The 23,951-nt window shown below is 40.4% G+C and overlaps 1 protein-coding gene across 1 annotated transcript in view; it reads right to left on the bottom strand.

Moving 5' to 3' along the window:
* Positions 1–8,319: 8,319 nt before the first annotated feature.
* The window catches only part of PLCB2 (phospholipase C beta 2), a 65,969-nt gene continuing 50,337 nt past the window's right edge, over positions 8,320–23,951 (bottom strand). Inside the window, exons 24-32 of the mRNA XM_058162109.1 lie at positions 22,821–22,905; positions 22,564–22,620; positions 16,711–16,924; positions 15,138–15,309; positions 14,001–14,077; positions 13,696–13,788; positions 12,588–12,645; positions 10,323–10,409; positions 8,320–8,653 (exon numbers count right to left, since the gene is read on the bottom strand). Coding sequence (XP_058018092.1) covers positions 8,384–8,653; positions 10,323–10,409; positions 12,588–12,645; positions 13,696–13,788; positions 14,001–14,077; positions 15,138–15,309; positions 16,711–16,924; positions 22,564–22,620; positions 22,821–22,905 — 1,113 coding nt within the window. The 3' untranslated portion in view covers positions 8,320–8,383. The remainder of the gene's footprint in view (positions 8,654–10,322; positions 10,410–12,587; positions 12,646–13,695; positions 13,789–14,000; positions 14,078–15,137; positions 15,310–16,710; positions 16,925–22,563; positions 22,621–22,820; positions 22,906–23,951) is intronic.

Genomic DNA, 23,951 nt, shown 5'->3' with positions numbered 1-23,951 from the left:
TTCCTCCTTGATTGTTTTTGGCTGTGTGTAATCCTTGACCTACAACCATTTGTTTAATATCCATTTGGAGATACAACAGGAATGAAACAATAACTTACAATTGAGCCTCTGTGGCTCAGACTGCTAAGACAGTCTGTTATTAACAGCAGCTGCTTGCAATTACTGCAGGTTCAAGCCCCACCAGGCCCAAGGTTGACTCAGCCTTCCATCCTTTATAAGGTAGATAAAATGAGGACCCAGATTGTTGGGGGCAATAAGTTGACTTTGTATATAATATACAAATGGATGAAGACTATTGCTTGACATAGTGTAAGCCGCCCTGAGTCTTTGGAGAAGGGCAGGATATAAATGCAAAAAAAAAAAAATTGGCCCTCACACTTCTGACTTTGCAGCATCTCCACAGCAACCAGCATGTACTTACAATAGTTACAGCGTCCTAGGAGGTCCTGTGATCACCAATTATGACCTTCTCAGCCAGTTTCTGAAAAGCAATCTCAATGGAGGAAGCAGATTAATTTAACAATCTCATGATTCACATTACAACCGCAGTGATTTGCTTAGCAACCGCAGCAAAAAAGATCATAAATATGGACAAAAATCATTTAACCTTGCTTAGCAACAGAAATTTTGGTTCCAATTCTGGTAGTAAGTCGAGGGTTATGTGTAGATAGGGAACTTGAAACACTATCTTGGAAGAAGGCAGTGGAAAGCCATATGGTTGCCAAGAAAACTATATGGAAGTTCATTTCCATTAAGCTTCTCAGCGGTTGCAGATTTAAAAGTGGTATCCATGAATGCTTGAGCCAACAAAAAACTATCAGCATACCATTTGCTATCCTGCTGCCATTCTCTATCCTGCCTGTTTTACGTTGCTGCCAGATGTTATCTTCAGGGTGGTATCTTCAAAGCAAAATAAGGAAAGGGATTGGGACATTGCCACAGTTTTGTTTTTCTCCCCTCCATCCAGATATGACCAGCTGATGGAAGACTGGATCCTTCACTCATTCTCCTCAAATGGGATGAGCTGGGGAGAAGGTGAATTATGCCCAATGGTTAGATTGATAGGTTTAAACTTGTGTCAAAACTTGCTCTAGCTTTGTGCAATCTTTTTGCACAAGTGTATTGAAGAGGAATCCATATTGCGGCCCCGGAGAAGGCTTCATGATGAAGTGGGAGATGCTTTCCAGTTATACTATTCAATCCTGCCCCCTTCAAAGTTGGCTCTTACATCCTTTTGAAAATGGGCTTAGTTATAACTAAGGGACTAACAACAACCTAAGAGTTGGCAGGTACAAAACAAAAGTCTGTGTGGTGACAATGGCTCCCTCCTACTTCATCCTGCACTTTTCCACTGTGGGAAAGCTTATGGTCCACCACACTCCCTTTTCCCACAAGGAGAAAATCTGCTTTAAAAGAGCTATACTCTCCTCACTGCTCAAACCAAACTGGTTCTGAACAATAGAGACTAGGAACTAGAAGGAAGGGGCATCTCTCCATCAGTCTAGAGTGGCTAACAGGAGCTGGGATGATGCCACTCCCTAAAGGCATTCTGACTGCAAGACCAACAAAAAGATTAGTGAAATTCAGCTGATTATGTCCATGAGAAAAACTTCTGGAAAGTTGAAGATTGCTTAAGGTTGCCTCATGTATGGCCTAGAGATCAGGTGAAGATGAGGACACAGGAATGAAGAGAGGTTGTTACCAGAGCATGTTTGCGCCAAGTTCAGATGAGGAAAATCTTTTAGTCCATCTTCATAAGATTTATTTCTAATACTTTGATTAACCCTTTGCATATTTTTGCATCTCTCTCACTTTAAATACTTCTTAGCGTACAGGATAATATTTATGTGGGATATAATTGGTAAAGGATAGAATATTGATTATTTCTCAAGATTTAGAAAATACATTTCTATTGAGGCATTTAAAACCACATTTGTCTTTTGAAGTCATATTACACTGTTAAGCATATACTGTGATAACTAGAATTATAAGGTATTTTTCATGTACTATTGGCTACATTGTAAGTGTGGTCTCATCCTGTATTTGTATATTTTCTTTAAAAAAAAATTTCATTTGCCCATGCAAAATTTTATTTGCTATTTTCAGATCACTTTATTGATTTAGCAGTACAACTTTGAATGTCATTTATGTCTTCTAAAATATTATGTTTCTCTATCGATTGTGAGTCTTCTCCAAGTTTTATAAATCTTTCTTCCATCTCATCATCTGAATCATTAATAAAAATGTTCAAAAATACATAGCCTTGGACTGAACCTTGTGACACCTTGCTTGATAACTCCCTCCAATTGGATAACAAGCTGAGGGGGAGGCACTGTTTAAACATTAATTCATCCATTCTTCTATACAGCCTGTTCTTGACATAATTTGTCTATAAATCCACTTAAAGATGAATTATTATACTTCTAACTTGTAACCATGTAGCTTGTTAACCAGAAGCTCTTAGGGAACTGAATGTCACATTCTCCCACATCTTATTCTGGGTCTAATTCAACAGTTCTTTGTATCTTAATTAATTTGAGATGAATACTGTTCTTTTAGCCTTGTTTGTAATTACTGTAATAAGTATTATCACATCATCTTTTTCAGAAAAATTGAAAAACTCTTGAATGTGGTTAGTACTTGGCTGACCTTGTCTACAGGAGGATACTAAACAGGATCAGTCCTAATTAATAGTTAGCTGAGAGAACAGCACAGAATTCCAAGATTGTAGAACAGACTAAGTCATTGAAATATATCTCAGAAGAAGCCAATGGCAAACTACTTCTTTATTGTTGCCAACAATTGTTGCCTGATTTTTATCCATGAGTCATCTGGAGATACCTACATGGGAATCCCAAAACTCAAGGGAGACTTTACTAATCACTGTAGAGAAAGGATGGCAAAAGTAAAGGATCTACTGAATGTTTTGTGGATAAATGGCTATGCTCTTTTACAGACTTCTAATTATCCACGGTAGGAATTATTCATATTTTATAGGGCACCATTAAATAATAGCTTCACAACTTCAGGTAGCATTCAGGTGGTTCTAAATATAAATTGGTAACAGTGGCCTTTATGGTGTATCCTCTGATTATTTGCATGATTATTTTTCTCATCATGATTATTGAAATAAGTCTGATGAAATGCCTAAGTGTGGTGATAAAATAACAGACTGACACCAGCTGCGTCTATGCAGTTCACATCAACAACTTAAATACCCATCCTTCAGAAGTCTTTCATACTGACATATACCCTTCGGTTTGCTTTCGTCACTGACTGTTGAAGATTATATAACACCTATAATGTTGATTGTAATAAATTCTAATACAGTTGATTAATTCAGCAATAGAATGGTACCCCCCTCCAACCCACCATTTGCTATGTTGTGATGATTATTCTAGTTGTTGTTATTGTTATCCTCCTGGGATGAAGTTAGTCTTCATGATTTTCCATGTGATCTGGCAATCCCCAGATGCAAAAAGATTAAATAAGTTCCTATCTTGCTTCAAAGCATTTAAAGCCCAATGGAGTACTAATTATGGCTCACGAAAGCAATATTTTTTTTCCTTCTACCTATTACTGAAAGGATGGGGAACATGTTGCTGAACGATAGCCTTGGCATTTCCCATGGTTTGGCTCACTGTTTAAACCTCTTAATCCAGCAGTATTTGAAGAACCCTAGTTACCCGCTGTTTCTGTATAAGATTTGAAATTATGAATGGTAGGGATTACATAGAAAGAAAAGAAAGTTTGCCAGTAATACATAATACGGGGAGTTGCTTTTCTTTTGCCAGGAGGCTTATAACCTGGTATAAATTTCTGTCCAGGTATTTAACAGGCAGAGGAAAAGGAGGCAGTGGTTAATATAGTACTAAAAAAACCGCTGCTTTAAATAAAAGATGTATTCCATAACACACACGCACGCACGCACACAGAGTGTTCAATGTACTGTAGTTCATTCACTGAAAAGAGAGACTTATGACCATTTTTCACACTTATGACTGTTGCAACAGCCCCATGGTCACGTGATCAAAATTCAGAAGCTTGGCAACTGACTCACATTTATGATGGTTATGATGATGATGGATGGTGTAGGGGTCATGTGATCACTTTTTGTGACTTTCTGACAAGCAAAATCAATGGGGAAGCCAGATTCACTTAATAACTTTGTTGCTAACTTTACAACTGCAGTGATTCACTTAACAACTGTGGCAAAGGTTGCAAAATGGGACAAAATTAACTTATTAACTGTCTCATTTAGCAACAGAGTTGTTGGGCTCCATTGTGGTTATAAGTCGATACATGCATACACATACACACACACATAATAAAAGGTAAAGGTTTCTCCTTTCCAATCATGTCCAACTCTAGGGAGAAGTACTCATTACAGTTTCTTAGCCGAGGGAGCCAGCATTGTCTGAAGACATTTCTGTGGTCATACGCCAAGGCACACAATGCTGTTATCTTTACACCAAAGCGCTATCTATTTATCTACAAGAGTTGTGGTGGCAGAGTGGTTAGAATGCACTATTGCAGGCTAATTCTGCTGACTGCCAACTGCCGACTGCCAGCAGTTCGATTCTCACCGGCTCTAGTTTGACAGTCTTCCATCCTTCCAAGTCAGTAAAATAAGGACCCAGATTGTTGGGGGCAATATGCTGACTCTATAAACCACTTAGAGCTGTAAAGCATTGTGAAGTGGTATATAAGTCTGTGCTATTGCTGATCACATTTACATGCTTTTGAACTGCAAGGTGAACGAGTTCTTGTTACTGGAGCAAGTTACATGAGCTCATCCTGTTGTGCAGTGCTTGGCTCTCATATCATAACACATACTCCCTTCCTGAAAAACGTAAATCATTCCAATCTTACAGTGATTGGCTAATCAAATTCAGCTTTCCCTCATTTGGCACTGTTGATTATTGCTGCTGAGAGATATAAGATTTATAATGCAATGCAATTAGAGGGTAACTGGAGCAGTTGGGCATACATGCATACCAACACACTTTGATGCAATATTTCAATATTTTTTAATGTTTTAATTCTGGGGGGGGAAGCATATATTTGTAAAAAGGGCATATTTTGTTGACAAACTGAATAAATTGCTACAACATTACGGCATTTCCAAGCATCTTAGCAATCATTTCCGAGTCTCATGAGGGTACAAAATTATTTCTAATTGAATGGGTTCTTCCTTTCTCAAGCATATTGTGTGGAAACTCTTCCTGCCTTTGAACCTTCCAGGTCTAATCCCTTATATTTCCAGAGCTGATGATACTGTAGAAACAATACTTTAGAAGAAATGGCCAGTCTAGAAACATGTGTATTGCAATCAATTCATTTTAGCCCGTCAAGATTTGAGCTTCTTTTTGGTCGGAGAATGGATCAACTTATTAGAAATATGGCCTATTATAAGGCTGGTTATACTTTCTACTAGTATATCAACCAGAGATTTATCTTCTTTTCAATCTCCAAACTGTCCTTTTAAAAGCCCTCTTCCCATTAAAAAAATAAAGCACTTAAAAAAATACATGCATGAATGTTGGTGGTGGGACAGTTTCACACCTTATGAATACTAGTTGCTAGAATTAAGAATCTGCCTTTCTCATGATATAATATTTTCTTAAATGTTACAAATGAAGAACTCTTACTGATGATATCTGGTCTTTGATTATTCCTTAGCAAAGCTGTTGTAAGATGGCTTTCTAACACCTTGAATTCTCAGAAGTTTTGATTCACCCGAGATCCATAAAATCAAGTCAGAAAGTGTCTTAAGAACAGCTATGCTAACCACTGCAGAGTTGAATGTCTTCCTTTTTTAAAGTAAGGGTGCAGCCTTTCTCTGCAGATGTTTGAATTGCTCCAAACACATCACTCCCTGTCCTTTTGCACAGAAACCATGATCTAGTGGCACTAATAGTTCCTAAGTTAGATTGATGGCTGCCCTAATTAATCTTGAATGAATTTGCATATATTATTTTAATCAAGAAGTCATCCTTAAACTGAAAACCATCTCATATTACTTTTTGCGAAACTGCACAATTGTTTCATATTTGCTGGACACCTGTGTGCATGTACACTTCCTCCCCCCTCCCCCCCCAAATTTAAGGGTTACTTTTGCCATTCCATGGCCTGAAAATAGCCATATATTTCTTTTGGGGAAAAAAAAGTCTTCTCAAAACATCTATTAGACTAATTTCAGTTGCAGTTCCCCAGATGCCTTCTGGTTTTATGAAAGATGACAAATTGGTGCACATTGCAAATTATTCCTTTGATAGACTCGAGAGCGGCCAGGTTTATAAAATATATTTTATTGGTAGGTTTGACTGGGTTTTTTTTCCTTAGTATTTTCACAGTTGGGACAGAGAGAGCTCTCTTGCTGCCCACTGAAAAGACAGCTGACTGGCCTGCTTACATAGCTTGAAAGAAGCAAGATAGGACTAAAAACTGCCTTTAACAAATCTCAGTGTTTGATTTTTCCCCCCACTTACACCTAAACTGGACATGCAATTAAGATCAGCCAGAAAAAGACATCCTAGTAATGAATATCTTGTCACAGTATCTGTAGTGATCTATCGGCCAACTCTAGAACAGCAGTCTTCTCTGGCTCATCCTGGAACATGTCAGTAGTCTTGGATCTATTCAGGGATAAGCAAACCTGCAGCAGCTAAAAATTGCTGAGTTTAACCTGGTTTGTCAGCCACCTCTTCTCCTGCAACCAGCTCAGCCTGTAAGCTCCCTGTAGCGTCATGTGTCGAGCCGGAGCTGGGCTCAACATCCTGACTGGCCTTCATGACTATTGCTCTGTGAAAAGGTAAAACCCATCTCTCCCAACTGGTTTATAAGAGTGCCAGAGAGAATATGTATCTGGGTGATTACATGATTGGATGGCAAGCAGTGTTCAGCATTTTGTCACAAAGACTTTATGATAAAGGAAATTGATTCATGTATATATACATGGGATAAAGAAGAGCAACTTGGGTTAATTGGCTGTGTCTGTTCAAATTAAGAGAAATATTTCTGCTCTTTTCTGCAGATTGTCCCCTTTGAGATGTTGAGTCAGCTGATGTCCTTCAACAAAAGTGCTTTAAGAAAACAGCCAAACTTAGAAAAGAGTCCTCTCTCCAATCAAGGAAGAAATCTTGTTTTTCAGTCAGGCTTAATTTAGATAAATGGAAACAGTGCACATTTCCTCTGCATTGTGGTTGACCTCCATTGTGTGCTAGGACCCTTGAGATGCTTCAGAGTTGTCTACTGAATGCCATAAAGCAGGGGGTCTCCAACCTTGGCAACTTTAAGCAAAGCTGGATGAGGAACTCTGGGAGTTGAAGTCCACAAGTCTTAAAGTTGCCAAGTTTGGAGACCCCTGCCATAAAGAACTAACTACATACTAAATGTTTTCTGCAATCAGCTAGTATTGTGAGACTTTGGAAGTGATCCCTCTTTGTAGAGAATTTGGTAAATAGAATAAGCTGGGTGTTATCAGCATTCCATAGTATTGTTGGAAAATCTTCCGAAGGGAAGGGTTATAACCAGTGGTGGGATTCAAATAATTTAAGAATCAGTTCTCTGCCCTAATGACCAGCTGGGTAGGCATGGCTCAGTGGTCATGTGACCATGTGGGCATGGCCAACTCAATGTCACTCACGTTGATGGGCGCTTCGCCTTAGCTGTTACAATGTAATAAGGGTTAACCAGAGAGGCAGTTTCTGTAAGCAGGGCAATAAAGATTAGGCTAGAAACACCACCAGAAAGTTTCCTTCCTGCCTTCCTTACAGGATTAGCCTTGTAAAGTGTGTGGGGGGAAAGATTTCTTCCAACAACCGGTTCTCTGAACTGTTTAGAAAGTTAACAACCGGTTCTCCTGATAAGGTGCGAACTGGCTGAATCCTACCACTGGTTATAACTGCCAAAACTTCAGCATACGCATCTCTATATGTGGTGTCTTCCACTCCAGAACTGATGCCTTGTCCTTTTGTATTTTACCTCCCCACTTTCAACATTTTCCATTTAACAACTAAGCCAATTGTTTCTGGCTTGGACTTGAAACTGCTTCAGAGCAAGATTGGTTTTGGAGATAATGGGGCTGTTGCCTTCCTCCCTGTCCAGATGGAGAGTTGAGAAACTTAACTAGCTGGCTGTTGTTCAAATCCACCCAATCACTATGTTGTGATAGTAGGAAGTATATCTTGGTGCTGGATTTTAGTGGTAAATCTAAACAGAGTGAAAACCTCTGATATATGTCTGCCAGATCAAAATGTCCCACTATTCAAAAACATATTGGATAACTAACAGATATTCCACTATGTTCTATGGAACTCTGAAACAAAATGAGATTTATTTTTAAAATATAGGAACTTTAAAATAAGACTTCCGCTGAGTCTTACAATCTGCTGTCCTGGGCATGAGTGGATTCTTCATCCATGATAACATCCTCCTTCAGCATCACAGCTGCATATCTTAGAGTCTCAGGAGTCACCAGGTTCCCACATGGCCTTTGATCTCCCTCACCGGCAGCTCCAGGGGCCTCTCTCTTTGCCGTGTCAGCTTCCAAAGGATAACAGACTTTCATGCAGTTCTTCACTGAATCTTGCACTTCTGCACTGATAGTTTTCATCTTGTTTTCATACTCGGCAAACGCTTCCTGCTGGAGCTGCAGAAAGAGACAGGAAAGGTTCACAGTGGAGAAACCTGTTTGTTGCATGTTTACAAATTCAGTTATGTGTCTTTTAGCAATGCCAACTTAAAAAAAAAATACTCCTCTCTGAGGACAGGATCCCTGTGGTAAATTATTTTTTCCATTCCTCTACTGTAATTATAGGTGTGAGGAGGAGAAGATCATTCCCACCGGGGGCCTACAGGGAACTCCACATTGCTAACATGGAGGGAATGAAAGGTTTAACCTCTTTTCCTCATGCACCGTACAGCAGTCCCAAAGAAAACTGCATTCTGATAAAAAAAGAAAAGAAAAAAAGTTATTCAAGTAAGCCTAAACAGCTTGTTTATTCTTGCTATCATGCAGAGGCTCAGAACAAATAGGATTTCATGAATGAATCGACAAGGAGATGAATGGGGCATAGATCAGGGGTGTCAACCTCGATTTCATTGAGGGCCACATCAGGGTTGTGTTTAATCTTGGGGGGCTGGGGTGGGCATGGCCAGGGTGGCCATGGCCAGATTAATATCATTTGTGTCAGCCCGAGCGCTCTGCCAGTGAAAATGGGTTCCCGAGCTCCGTTTTCAGCTGCAACGGCCTCCTGCAACCCTCTGCCAGTGAAAACGGAGCTCGAGAGGGCCATGTGCCAAGCTCCGTTTTTACTGGCAGAGGGTTGCAGGAGCCTGTTGCAGCCGAAAATGGAGCTCAGGAGCCCGTTTTCACTGGCAGAGGCACTGTGGGCAGGTCCTTCATTGTTTTATGGGGCCCTGTGGGCCACATCTAAGCACCCTGTGGGCCAGATCCTGTTCTGTCCCCCCCAACCACAACCAAGAAGACACACGAGCTGACTATATTTGCCAGCAATTTATTCCTACGACAGATATCAGTTCTGGCAACGAAGCTGCGATTGCCTGCCAAGTTCTCTTATCTCCTCAGAAGCCAGCATAACTGCAGTTAATAAACAGAAATCCAGAAGCCAAATTCTTAGTCTCGAAATATTGCAGTCAAAGTTTCCAAGAGTCAGTTTTTGTCCGTCACAAGAAGCTATAGAGCAGCTCCTCCTGCTTTTATACCCTGTGGGGTGTGGCTCCATGACTCAGCACTCTCTAGGCCTGCCCCACCCCTTCTTTTGTTGTTCCCACCTCTCCTTTCTGCGATACCTGGGATTTAACCAGGACTGATTGTCAGCAGCTGGGTCTTGAGGCGTTGCCTGGGAGGGGGAAGGTGCGGGAGAAAGAGGCCTTGTCATCTCCTCCACCTGGCCTGCCTCTGGGACCTGGAGCGGAGCCAGAGAGGAAGGTCCTACAGAAGGAAGCCCTTTCGGCTCTTTCCCCTCATTCACTGAGTCACTCTCTGCCTGGAGGCCCAGCTCCAAAGCTGAAGACATGACAGATCCAGCCTGCAGGCCTTGAGCTTGACACCCCTGGCATAGATGGGTGCTTAATAAGCAGAGGACTGGAGAGCAGGGAGTAGGCTGCCTCAGCTTTCCCCAATCTTCCATGTGTGTTGAGATGTCAGCTTCGGCCATGTTGATTGAGCTGTGCTGGAGTTGCAATTCCAGTACTTCTGAAGGGAAATAATTTGTGAAGTCTTTGGACTTATTCTAGACCTCCTGCTATACTACTAATCCTGAAAGGACATTTGCTGTAAATTAGTCACGTGATACCTGGCTTTCTTTTTCCTTGATTTTTCCTAGGCAGGTTGACTGCTTCGCTTCCAAGACTTGCTGATGCCTTGACTGTTTCTCATTCATCTTGAAGCAAGAGGAACATTTATGTTAGAAGGAATAACCTTCCATGCAATTATATAAATGCAACATCTCAAAGCAGTATCATTCTGTAGGTACAACAACACCAGTGATGAAGTCTGCAGGGTATTTTAGCTCCCAGTCCCTCCTTATCCTCCCAAAGCCCCATATTCCAGATTTTTATAAATATCAGATATATGACAACTGCTGTTTTGCTATTAAATATTACAGGCAATCCTTGACTTACGACCACTATAGAGCCCAAAATTTATGTTGCTAAGTGAGAAATTTGTTAAGTGAGTTTTGCCCCATTTCATGGCTTTTATTACTCAATTTGTAAAGTGAATCACTTCAGTTGTTAAATTAGTAACACTGTTGTTAAGTGAAACTGGCCTCCCCATTGACTTTGCTTGTCAGAAGGTCACAAAAGGTGATCACACGATCCCGATATATCGTAACCATCATAAATATGAACCACTTGCCAAGCATTAGGGATGCTGCAAACAGTCATAAGTATGAAAAATGGTTATAAGTCACTTTTTTCAGTGCCATTGTAACTTTGAATGGTTACTAAATGAACTGGTAGAATATTCAAGTACTACCTGTACTAGAATACTTTGCTATACATGAATGCTGAAACCAACGACTACTGAGATTTGAACTCTGAGTCACAGGCAATAAGAGGAGTGCTTCAATGTCTTTTTTCTTAGTTTCATGACACTTTGATCCCAATTTTATTTTTTTCTGCATAGGACATTATGCCTAGACAACTGACCTGACATCAGTTTGTCTCATGCACAGGTGATCATTTGGAATGCCTTAAGGCGGTGAGAAACGTTCAATGATCATGTGACTAAGCTGAGGGGAGGGGCAAACGGTCAATTGCTTCGGTTTCAATTTGAAAATGGTAATGGTTTTCCTCATACACTTACTCCTGTGGACTTATTCACTCATAATAACTCTGTGAATTAGATTAAATTCTAATTTAATTCTAATGGGCCTCTGGTGGCTTAGACTGCTAAGACAGTCTGTTATTAACACAACTGCTTGCAATTACTGCAGGTTCTAGTCCCACCAGGCCCAAGGTTGACTCAGCCTTCCATCCTTTATAAGGTAGGTAAAAGGAGGACCCAGATTGTTGGGGGCAATAAGTTGACTTTGTATATAATATACAAATGGATGAAGACTATTGCTAACATAGTGTGAGCCACCCTGAGTCTTCGGAGAAGGGCGGGATATAAATGCAAATAAAAATAAATAAATAAATTGTGGAAAAAAAATCAATGAATTAAAATTCTGCCCTATGAAAATTTATTTTGATTGATTGATGGATTACATTTCTACCTGACCTTAATGGCCTTAATATTTAGTTACATTAAGTTGATCAGATGGGAATATGTTTAATTAAAATAAATGTACTCATTTATTCTTTTTTGTTTCTTTATGTTATGACTTTAATCTACTTCCAATTTGTTTATTCTGCTTATGATGAATAATTACACTTATCCGCATTGCACGTCACCCTGGCCCCCAGATGGATAATTGTCTAAAATTTGAAAACTTCAGTATGTTTTAACACCCACACAAATCTCAGGAAAAAAAAGATGAAATGGGTATCAAGGCCACTGTAATGTATGGTTTGAAGCTACTCCAGGCACCACATAAATACTACAGTGGGAATATAGCTTTGAAAATATTCCAAAAGACAGAAGTGAAAGACACATGATCTACTAAATGAGAGTCAGAGCCCAATAGCAACAGCACTTAGACTTATATACCACTTCACTGTGCTTTACAACCCTCTCTAAGCGGATTACACAGTCAGCATATTGTCCCCCAACAATTTGGGTCCTCATTTTACCCACTTCAGAAGGATGGAAGACTTAGTCAACCTTGAGCCTGGCAAGATTTGAACTGCCAAATTGTAGGCAGCTGGCAGTCAGCAGGAGTAGCCTGCTCTAACCACTGTGCCACCGCAGCTCAAACTCTTATCCTTCTTCTAGGGATCCATGTAAAGCTGTGGGAGCCCCCTTGGATTTGGACCCTATATCTGGATTAGAATCAAGTATCTTGGAAGGAGGAAGCATTTGTAAATCACTGGACACAGCATTTGCCCAAATCAGTAGGGCAGAACTAATAATTGTTCTTTTAGACGCTACAGAAAGAAACCAGAAAGCTACTTACATGCTTGACTGCTTTTACAACTTCCTGAATATGTGAATTATTGATTTCCCTTTTTAACCTTTAGGAAAAAACAAATCAAACCTTATGTATTCCTTAAAATTTACATCTTAGATTGTTGTTAAAGCAGCCACTAAGACAAGATGTTTTCGTACCATATGTAATGACGTAAAAGCAGAAAGAATTTCGATATAGAAAAAAGTAATATTTTTTGTCTGCAAAAGAGAAGCCTCTTACAAACTCTAGTCTAGAACTGGCTAAATTATACTAATCGCTTGAGCAGGCTCATCCATAAGATGGGCTGCTTATTATTTGTTCTGGTACATGTGGTCACAGAAAAACCCTCAGACTAAAATACTGGTTATTAGCAGATTGAAGTGAAGAAGCAGCATGTTAAGAAACCAAGGAAAGGAAGAAGATACTTTGAATCTGCCAGGTATAGTTACTGTAAGAGGCTTTGGGCTTGCATTCCTTCCCATCTCCTCTCCTTCATCTCATCAAATGATCCAACTTCATCATGGGTTATCAAGATTGCATATGTTAAAATCATCCTCAGCAAAGATTGACGGAACATGGAAGCCATCCTCATTTGTAAACATGCTGGAGAGGAGATGTAAAGGCCTGACTGAAATCTTTATTGTTTTGACACGTACAACCCCTCATATTTGAAGACATCCGTCTTACTTGTCATGCACAATAAATTGCGATTAACCAAAACTAGAAATAAATGCTTCCAATTATGTTGCAGCTTGAAGAATGACACGGGTCATGTTAACTATGCTTTAAAGTGATGACTAAACCTCCCTACGTTTCTCAAGTTTTAAGTTCTCAAGTGGGGAGAATGTCTTCTTTCTCGCGCTCAAAAGATCTGCAAGTATTTGATACCAAATCAGGGGCGTGCAAACCATTTTTCATGTGGAGAGTCATGCTTGGTTTTGTGGGGAGCCATGCTTGATTTTCCAGCTTGGTATGCAGAAAGTGGGCAAGACTATATTAAAATTAGGTTCAAACAGTAATTCAATACAGTACATACAACAGCAATCTATGCTGTTCATTAAAAACCATAAATCCAATAGAGATGAGCTACATTTGAGCGTGAGGTCAAAAATACCTTTCCTGAGCACTTTTATCAGCATTCTTAGCCACGGCTTGGATTTTGTCCAGTCTCTTCACCTCTAATTTCTTTTTCATTTCTTTAGTGTCACTGTAAAGGAAGGTAATCAGTTTGAGTTTACAATTTAACAGTGAATTGTGGTGAATATTAAATGCCCGCTCCTTTTCTACTCAGATCACAGAAGGTTTCAAGGTTATAAAGCACAGATTTGACAATGGACAAACAAAATAAGGCTGAGAGAAGAAAAGCTACAAAAATGAATAGAAAGATTCTGCACACACGGACATTAATTTTATTATTACCTTTCCCAAGACTCCTTTAGTGCCTTCAGCTCAGATGCTTGCTTCTCTCTTGCAAGCTGTAACATTTTAGCAACTTTCTGTTTAAACAAAGCACAAGGAAAATATTTTATTTTATCCTTTATTTATTTATTTAAATTTTATCCCAAGTTGACCCAAAGGTGCTTTTTCAAAGTACTGAGAACTGAAGAAGCTTCTTGGATGAGAAGCGAGATGTCTTCAAGGAAAACTAAGAAAGTCCAATTGCTTTTTGAAAAAGCAGCTTTGGGACAATCATAACAGAATAACACAATTGGGAGGGACCTTGGAGCTAGTCTAACCCCCTGCTCAGGCAGGAAACCCTTTATCATTTCAAACAAATGGTTGTTCAATCTCTTCTTCAAAATGTCCAGTGTTGGAGCACCCACAACTTCTGGAGGCAAATTGTTCCACTGATTAATTGTTCTATCTGTCAGGAAATTTCTCCTAGGTTGCTTCTCTCCTTGATTAGTTTCCATCCATTCCTGTCCTGCCTTCAGGTACTTTGGAGCAGGGGTCTCCAACCTTGGCAACTTTAAGACTTGTGGACTTCAACTCCCAGAATTCCTCAGCCAGCAAAGCAAAGCTACAATGGGAAAGTTGAATAGGGAAAACATGGGAAAGAAGAATTTCCTATCCTAGCCACTTTCCTATCTTAGGAACTACACAGCAAGTGATTAATTCAGTGGCTCCAAATGTTTCCAAAGCTGTGTTTGTAATATAGAGTCGTGTTCCATATTGGGGTGCGTGAGAGTGAGCGAACTTGTATTTTACACAAATTTGCAGACGGGAGGAACTGATGAGTTCTCCCACCTGTCACTCTCAAATGATAAATTTTCTTGAGAATTGCCAAGGAATGATCAGTTCTGACTTATCAGTTTAATTGAGTGCCCCAGAAATACAATGAAATATCATTCTGGTAATATAAGGAAGCCATATTCACACAGAGAATGATCTTTTTTCCCCAAAACAATAATGCAAATTCAAATAGCCAATTTGGGGTTGGGTTTAAAGCCAGTTGACAAGTTTAGCATGCAGTCTTAATGAAATGATTCAAGTTCATTAGTCCTGTTTATTAAGTAATTAAATAAAATAATGTTAACACAAATATGGTTACTATACCTCTATGGCATGCTGATCTTTCTTCTTCCAGATTGCATCATACTGTTCTTCTCCCAGGTGGAGTAATTCTTCCTCCAATTTCTCTTTTAGCTCCATCATTTTATTATCAGCAATCTCGGTCAACTCTGCCGCATTTCCTTTTGTGTTGCTTTCATCCAAAACTATCCTGCAACTTCAGAGACAGCAACAATTCTCAATCTAATAATGGCAGAAATGGCCAGACCCTGACTGTACTTCCCTTTTCACCTGGCATATTGTCATGATATCTACTCCCTGAGCAGATCAGTAAATGAAAGAGTCATCAGTAATACTCCACAGTTTTTTTGATCTGCTTCCTCAATAGACAGGCACTATTTGACAAAAGGGCAAAACAACTGCAATCCAGCAACTAGGGTGGTGTTCAAACTCTCACTTTTATGTCAGAGAAATTTGGAATTTCTTGCTCTGATCTTGCCAGTAAAGACTATATATATTTTCATTTAATTCTGTCTGGTGTCTGGAGCTGTGTAATGCCTGTTCTTCTCCTATTTCATAACTTTCTTGTTTGGCACATTTGAATAGCACTGGGAATAAACCAATTGGTTAAAGGGCTGCTTCCCACATCTTTTTCTGGCACTAAGAATAATACAATACTACTATATTAACACATATAATCCCGTATGCCAATTTCTACCAAATCTCTGTACTGGAAAAACAGAACATTCATATTGTTTGGATAGTGTCCTTTCATATACTGAATCTTTATGACATGAATATACCAGTACTTCAAGAAAAAGACTTCAAGAAATGCACCAGAACTGCCATTTAAAGTACCTACTTTTGGCAACACAGAAATTCATTTGTCTTTTAAGAGCCATTCAAATATCCCCCTCCCCAATATTGGAAAAGGAAAAACTTAATGATTGTGGAATCAGGGGACCCAGAAATTGCATGTATGTACAGGAAAACACTCTTATCTATGTCTATTTTTCTGAGGGGAAGCAATGTTTTTTTCTTTCCCTAGCTCAGTTCTTCAATCTAAGCAACTTTAAGATCTTTAAGAAGACATCTTAAAGTTGCTGAGAAACACTGCCCTAGACTGTAGTCTATTATATAGGCTGCAGATACAGAACAATGGAGCTGATCCAGTTTTTCAATACTAGCAAGAAATTCTGGACTATATTGTTGGAAGAACTACAGGCCAGGAAGATGGAACCTAGGAAAACAGGAAGAAAAATATGTCTAGAGAATTCTGTTTCAGGCAACCACATGCCTAGTGGTTAAATTCCATTCCTCCAGCTCTTTTGCTTGGCTTAACATATATCCAGAGACAGGAACAGTGAAAGTAAAGGTAAGTGGCATGTCCTCTTCTTGGGCCTACCATTATGAGTTGGTCATAATCCATTTAGCTAATGGATGCTAATAAGCTAAGCAGAACCAAATCTAGTTTAGGTCTAGATGGGGAACCACCAGGGAGCTCCATGTTATGTCACCAAGATGGAAGAAAGACAAAATTGTAATGCAACAAAACACCATTTTATTCTGATTGCAAATAAGAAACTCTTTGCTTTATTATTTCTGAACTAAAATCTACCTTTTTCTTCGTGGAGCTCTTGATGGGCATGGCATTTCTTTTCTGCCAAGCTGGCTAACCACCTCAGTGAAAGAAGCAGCAAATTTCTGTAACAACTCTTCCTTGCGCTTTGTCATCTTCCGCTCCAGCTCCTTTAGTTCCTTTTCTTGCTTTTTCAAAAGCTTTCCAAAATTTTTCATCTGCTGTATCTCTTCAATGCTGGCTGTCTGTGGCTCTGAAACACAGAATGAAAAAGACATCTATCAGTTGAAATAAGCTGCTAGGCTGCCATTTTCTTGAAGGACTCTTTTCCACAACTAATTTACTATGCTTATTTTCTCTCAAGATTACCTTGTGTTGCATGAATATATTCTGTCTTTTTCAGCACCTCAAATATAAGAAAAAACCCAATACAGATCCCACTAAGGAATGTTCTAGAGCAGTGGTCCCCAACTTTTCTGGCACCAGGGACCAGATTTAGAAGAAAAATGGTCTTCTATGGAGCAGTGGGGGAAATGGTTCCAAGCGCAACCTAGATCCCATGCATGCACAGATGAAGCTTTGCTCACTCACCCGCCGCTTGTGTGTCCCAGTTCCTAATGGTCCAGGGGTTGGGGATCCCTGCTCTAGAGTGAATCTAAAAATTTCAAAGCCATCTGATTACTGTTCATAATATTGATGGTACTTTGCTCAATGGTTGGTCCATTTAACTGGGTTTTCCAGCTAGACATGGAGCTGGCTTAATGGGAAGCTGGTTTAGTGGCACCTCTTCCTCCACTTATAAATTAGGTTCCGAGACTCCATTTTGAAGTCTAGCTATTATTCTGAATAAATGACTAATTTATTCTTACACTGTGGTGGTTCAGTGGTTAAAGTGCAGTATTGCATGCAAACTCTGCCCATACCTGGAATTCGAACCTGTCAGGGCTCAAGGTTGACTCAACCTTTGCGGCGAAGGTTGTAGAGAGTGTGGTGGCATGTCAATTACCCAGGTACCTGGATGAAACTGTCTATCTAGACCCGTTCCAGTCTGGCTTCCGGCCCGGTTACAGCACTGAGACGGCTTTGGTCGCGTTGGTTGATGATCTCTGGAGGGCCAGGGATAGGGGTTATTCCTCTGCCTTGGTCCTATTAGACCTCTCAGCGGCTTTTGATACCATCGACCATGGTATCTTGCTACACCAGTTGGAGGGATTGGGAGTGGGAGGCACCGTTTATCGGTGGTTCTCCTCCTATCTCTCTGATCGGTCGCAGACGGTGTTGACGGGAGGGCAGAGGTCGACCCCGAGGCGCCTCACTTGTGGGGTGCCGCAGGGGTCGATTCTCTCACCCCTCCTGTTCAACATCTATATGAAGCCACTGGGTGAGATCATCAGTGGTTTCGGTGTGAGGTACCAACTGTACGCTGATGACACTCAGCTGTACTTTTCCACACCGGGCCACCCCAACGAAGCTATCGAAGTGCTGTCCCGGTGTCTGGAGGCCGTATGGGTCTGGATGGGGAGAAACAGGCTCAAGCTCAATCCCTCCAAGACAGAGTGGCTGTGGATGCCGGCACCCCGGTACAGTCAGCTGCAGCCGCGGCTGACTGTTGGGGGCGAGTCATTGGCCCCAATGGAGAGGGTGCGCAACTTGGGCATTCTCCTGGATGGACGGCTGTCTTTTGAAGACCGTTTGACGGCCGTCTCCAGGAGAGCTTTTTACCAGGTTCGCCTGGTTCGCCAGTTGCGCCCCTTTCTAGACCGGGATGCCCTATGCACGGTCACTCATGCTCTCGTGACATCTCATCTGGATTACTGCAATGCTCTCTACATGGGGCTCCCCTTGAAGAGCACCCGGAGGCTCCAGTTGGTCCAGAATGCGGCTGCGCGGGTGATAGAGGGAGCCCCTCGTGGCTCCCATGTGACACCTCTCCTGCGCAGACTGCACTGGCTACCTGTGGCCTTTCAGGTGCGCTTCAAGGTTTTGGTAACTATCTTCAAAGCGCTCCATGGCATAGGGCCGGGTTACTTACGGGACCGTCTGCTGCCACCGATTGCCTCCCATCGACCCGTGCACTCTCACAGGGAGGGACTCCTCAGGGTGCCATTAGCCAGGCAGTGCTGACTGGCGACACCCAGGGGAAGGGCCTTCTCTGTGGGGGCTCCCACCCTCTGGAATGAACTTCCCCCAGGACTTCGCCAACTTCCTGACCTTTGAACCTTTCGCCGCGAGCTTAAGACACATCTATTTATTTGCGCAGGACTGGACTAGAATTTTAAATTTTAAATTTGGTTTTAACGGGGTTTTATTATCTTATTGTAGTTTTAATATTCGGCCTTATTTAATAAGTTTTTTAAATTGGTGTTTTATTTTGTATTTATATGTATTTTTTATTAGGCTGTAAACCGCCCTGAGTCCCTTGGGAGATAGGGTGGTATAAAAATGCGATTAAATAAATAAATAAAATAAATAAATAAACCTTCCAAGGTTGGTCAAGTGAGGACCTGATTGTTGGGGGTAATGTGCAAATAATGCTCCTTCATTGTAAACCAAGTTCTGCAAAGTGCTAATGCTTCACTTTTTTCTGGATTTTTATCTTACTTGGAGTGAACTTTTCAAACTATCTTAAAACAATAATCATGCAAGAGAAATTTTCCACAATGTAGTGGGGCACCTACTTCCATAATTCCCAAGTAACATAAGCATTGACAACTTTATCAACCTGTACTCTAAGTAGAAGTGGAATTTCTCTGTTGCTGGAATATTACCATAATTTCCAGTTTGCATCCAGCATGGTCAATATGCATAGGCGAGCAACTATACCAGTACAGTGAGTAAAAAATATAGCTTGATGTTTATTTATTAAAGACCAGCAAACAACAAAAAGAGATAACTGGCAAAACATGACAAAAAGGAGGTAAAAGCAGGAGAGAGGCATGAATAGGCAAGAATTTACAACACCGCCCCTCCAAACAGGCCAGAGAATTTCCCAGAAAACAGAACCATTACAGTGAATAATTAGTATGAGCGGTCCCAAAGAGAGTGACCTTTGATTATTCCAGCCTTAATTGTTTTATGTTCATAATGGCAACAAAATAGAGATGAAAAACAGGACATCTGGTGCTCCATCCTCTATTCTACGCTATGAAGGAAGCAACTTGGTAGATGAGGATAATGTATCTTCACCTTTTTTTAAAAAAAAAACCCTAACTTTTACTTCCGGTAAAAGTTTTACTTTACTTAACTTTCAGGGGAAGAATGACAACTGAAGACAGCTAATGATTGCAGCAAAGACCAAGAAACCAGGGAATAGACCAGTTCCTTAAAACCTGTCTGGATAAGGAGAGGATGGGAGATTGACCACATCAGCTGTGGACGGCTGCTCCTTAGGAGGAGACAGCAGGAGGGATAGGGTTCTAAAGAGCAGGTGGCTGAGCAAACAGTTCTAAGAACCATGTCTACTTCCTCAGGTCCAACAGGTTCAAACTCTTCCCAGATAAAAAGCCAAGACTATGCATCTCCACTAAACTCAATAAAGCCAGTGTTGAATTGAGAATGAATCCAAACAATTTTATCCAACAGAGCCTAGTAATTTCTCTGCATGCCCCTGCAAGAAGTTCTCCAAACTACCCTTATCCAAGAGGTTTATGTCACTTGAAAAAGTGTGGCTATCTGCAAAGGCAATAAGAGCAGAGACATTTATTTATTTATTTATTTATTTATTTAATCGTATTTATATACTGCCCTATCTCCCAAGGGAAACATAATGATGCTTCACTGTCCTACTGTTACTAGGTAGGCCTTTATAATGGGTCTGACCCATGTTCAGTCCAGTTTATCCCTTGGGAAATGCCAGCAATGCTTGTGACATGTCTTTTCTCACCTCATCTCCCTCAACTCTTCTATAAACTACAGGGAGTGCTAAGATCTCCAGATGGGAGAAGTTTCATGGGTAAGATCTGATCCAAAGCTTCAACCATCCCCTTTTCCAAGTTTGGTTATCAGCATGTTAAATGGACTGTGCAATCAATCAGCAGAAACAACACCAAACTCCCTCTGGAATCTGGGCCCATTAGTCATTAAATTTGCTAGCCAAGCTATGCCAGCAAAACTGGAGAAGGACAGAGTGGCCAGCAGATTGCAATAAGTCAATCTACATACCAAACTAAAGAAAGAAGATTTAAAAGAATGTGCAAAGCAAACATCATCTAACATCCTTAATTTCATATGCTAACAAAACAATGCCTCAAGGCAGATTAGAGCTCTGCATGGGAAGGGAGATGCTAGCAGTCAAAGCTGGCTTTATGAAAGAACGAGGAATATCATTGCTGATGCAGACTGGATAATTGCACTTTGCTGATGATATTGCTCTGATAGCTGAAAATGCAAATGATCTGGTACTCTAATAGTAAAAGTCAAAGACCATAGTGAAAAAAATGCGACTAAGATAACATATAAAGAAGGCCAAACTAATGGCAACAGGTTCAAAGTAGCTTCTGCCTTTCAAGAGTGAATATCAAGGAAAAGAACCAGCAGCAGAGAAATATGCTACAGATTAGTGTTTGGAGTAGAGTAGCAATGACAGCCTTGGAAAAGAAATTTAGATTCACTTGAGTCACAAATCACAAGGCTCAAATCACCCTATTTGTGTGAAGTCCTAGCTCTCTAAGAAGTCTACAACAGGGGTCTCCAACCTTGGCAACTTTCAGACTTGTGGACTTAAACTCCCAGCTTTGCTGGCTGAGGAATTCTGGGAGTTGAAGTCCACAAGTCTGAAAGTTGCCAAGACTGGAGACCCTTGGTTTTCCAATACTGGAAAAAGTAAAAGGAAAGACAGAAAAAGAACAACCAGGACAAGGCAAATAGTCTCTTAAGTATTGATAGGTAAACTGTTGGAAGTCCTAAAGAATAAGTTTGGGAACATATCAGTGGTGGGTTGCTACTGGTTCAGTCTGGATCTTTATTTATTTTGTTTTATTTTATTTTATTTTATTTTATTTTGTCATAACATTATATACAGGAACATATATTGAAAGGAAACAATAGGTCAGGAACGGTAGGCACTTCTGTGCACTTATGCACGCCCCTTATAGTCCTCTTAGGAATGGGGTGAGGTCAATGGTAGACAGTTTTTGGTTAAAGCTTTTAGGAGTTGGAGAGGAGACCACAGAGTCAGGTAGTGTATTCCAAGCATTAACAACTCTGTTACTGAAGTCATATTTTCTGCAATCAAGATTGAAGCGGTTGACATTAAGTTTGAATCTATTGTTTGCTCTTGTATTACTGCTATTGAAGCTGAAGAAGTCTTTAACACGAAGTTAAACAGTTCTTAAACAGGAAGTTAAACAGTTAAACAGTTTAAAGTTAAACAGGAATTTAAACAGGAAGTTAAACAGAAGCGAACAGTCCGGTTCAGTCCGGTAGTAACGGCGGTGGAAGGCTCCGCCCACCCACCCAGACATCATCATGGACACGCTGCGCATGCGCAGAAGCTTCTCTGCATGAGCAGAAATACTGCGCGCGAGCAAAGCATGCACCTATGTGTGATCCCATTGTGAACCAGTAGCGAAGGTAAGTGGAACCCATCCCTGGAACATATACCTTCCACATCATATATTCTCTAAAAACCCTAAATGGCTTAGATGAAATGAAAAGTTTCAAGCCTCCTCTTACTGTAATAAGGAGAGGGTTTTTTAATTCCCATTGCAATTTTTTCTGCAATGAAGTCTGAATAAATTTGTGGAGCAGGGTTTGAAAAGTAATGTGATAAAGCCCACCAGTTGATATAAATGTATCGTATTCTGGCTGAATCACCACACGTGATGATATATGTGTAAAATCTGTTTACATGTGACGTTGTGTCAGATTGCTAAAAAGAGAGGGCTTTCTTACCTGTAATTAATTTTGCAGCTTCTTTCATGGTCCCTTCTTTTGGTGTAATCAAGGTTCCTGGAGAATGAAAACAGCATCAGAGTTGACTAAAACTTGATTCCTTTATCACAGATTTTTACTATGGTCAGAGTGATCAACCGGTTCCAGTGATGTGGGCTGATCCTACTTCTTGTCACAGGGAGCTACACCGTCTCTTTTCAATATGTGAATTATGCGCGTTCTCCCATTCTCAGCTCCTATCATTTCCGTAGCATTACCTGTGGGGCCATTTGAAGGAGTGCAATAGCTTCCTAGGATGTTAGGTATCTCATTGACTGAAAGATCCTTTTCCAGTATCGATTTCTATAAAATAAAGTTCAGCAGAAAATTGTTGTCAGTGCAAAAATAGATCCTGGGGAAAAATTGGCTGCTTCCTACCCAATCCTATATCGTTGTTGCTTTTTTATTCCTGTTTGACACTTTAATGTTCCTGCATGAAAGCAGCAAGAAAGATGAGGTATCAGAATAGAATAGAATAGAATAGAATAGAATAGAATAGAATAGAATAGAATAGAATAGAATAGAATAGAATAGAATTTTTTATTGGCCGTGTGATTGGACACACAAGGAATTTGTCTTGGTGCATATGCTCTCAGTGTACATAAAAGAAAAGATACCTTCATCAAGGTGCAACATTTACAACACAAATGATGGTATCTATAAAATATGTAACAAGTGGAGATAGTCCATCATCATTCTTCAGGGTAGCGCATGTGAATGTCCTGCCTCTCAACCTGAAAAATATTATTTCCTTTTTCCATTCACTTTGACTTCTTTTAACTGAAGACTTCAAGTTGTTTGGTTCTCTGACAGCCCCAAATATTCTATGACTTCCTCAATAGACATGCATCGCTATACTTTTCATGTTGACTGCTCCAAATAAATTGCTCAGCAGCACCCAGAGCTGTGATAACTCAGTAAAATGTGCATTCTAACGACTGTCACTACCTTCTAACTATGACAAAGAATGAGGTGGCTGGATGGAGTCACTGAAGCAGTAGACATGAGCTTAAATGGACTCCAGAGGATGGTAGAGGACAGGAAGGCCTGGAGGAACGTTGTCCATGGGGTCACGATGGGTTAGACACGACTTCGCAACTAACAACAACTACTACTGTCTTATTCTTAGCTTCAAGAAAATTCCTTTTACAGCTTCTTGATAATTAAATGTGAAATCTGATGAAGACTTGATGAGACAGTCACTCTGTTTGTGAATAACTGTCTAAATCAGAATAAGAACTGGAGAAAAGCAAGTCTGGAAAGCAGCACTTCAGCTGCTCCCTAACACTGCTATACATCCAGGCTTTTATTTTGTTCCTACAGGCAAAGAGGAATGGGGTGAGGTCAAC

This window comes from Ahaetulla prasina, chromosome 1, assembly GCF_028640845.1.
Source record: "Ahaetulla prasina isolate Xishuangbanna chromosome 1, ASM2864084v1, whole genome shotgun sequence".
Lineage (NCBI taxonomy): Eukaryota > Metazoa > Chordata > Lepidosauria > Squamata > Colubridae > Ahaetulla > Ahaetulla prasina.
This window is presented reverse-complemented; position numbering and strand designations above follow the sequence as displayed.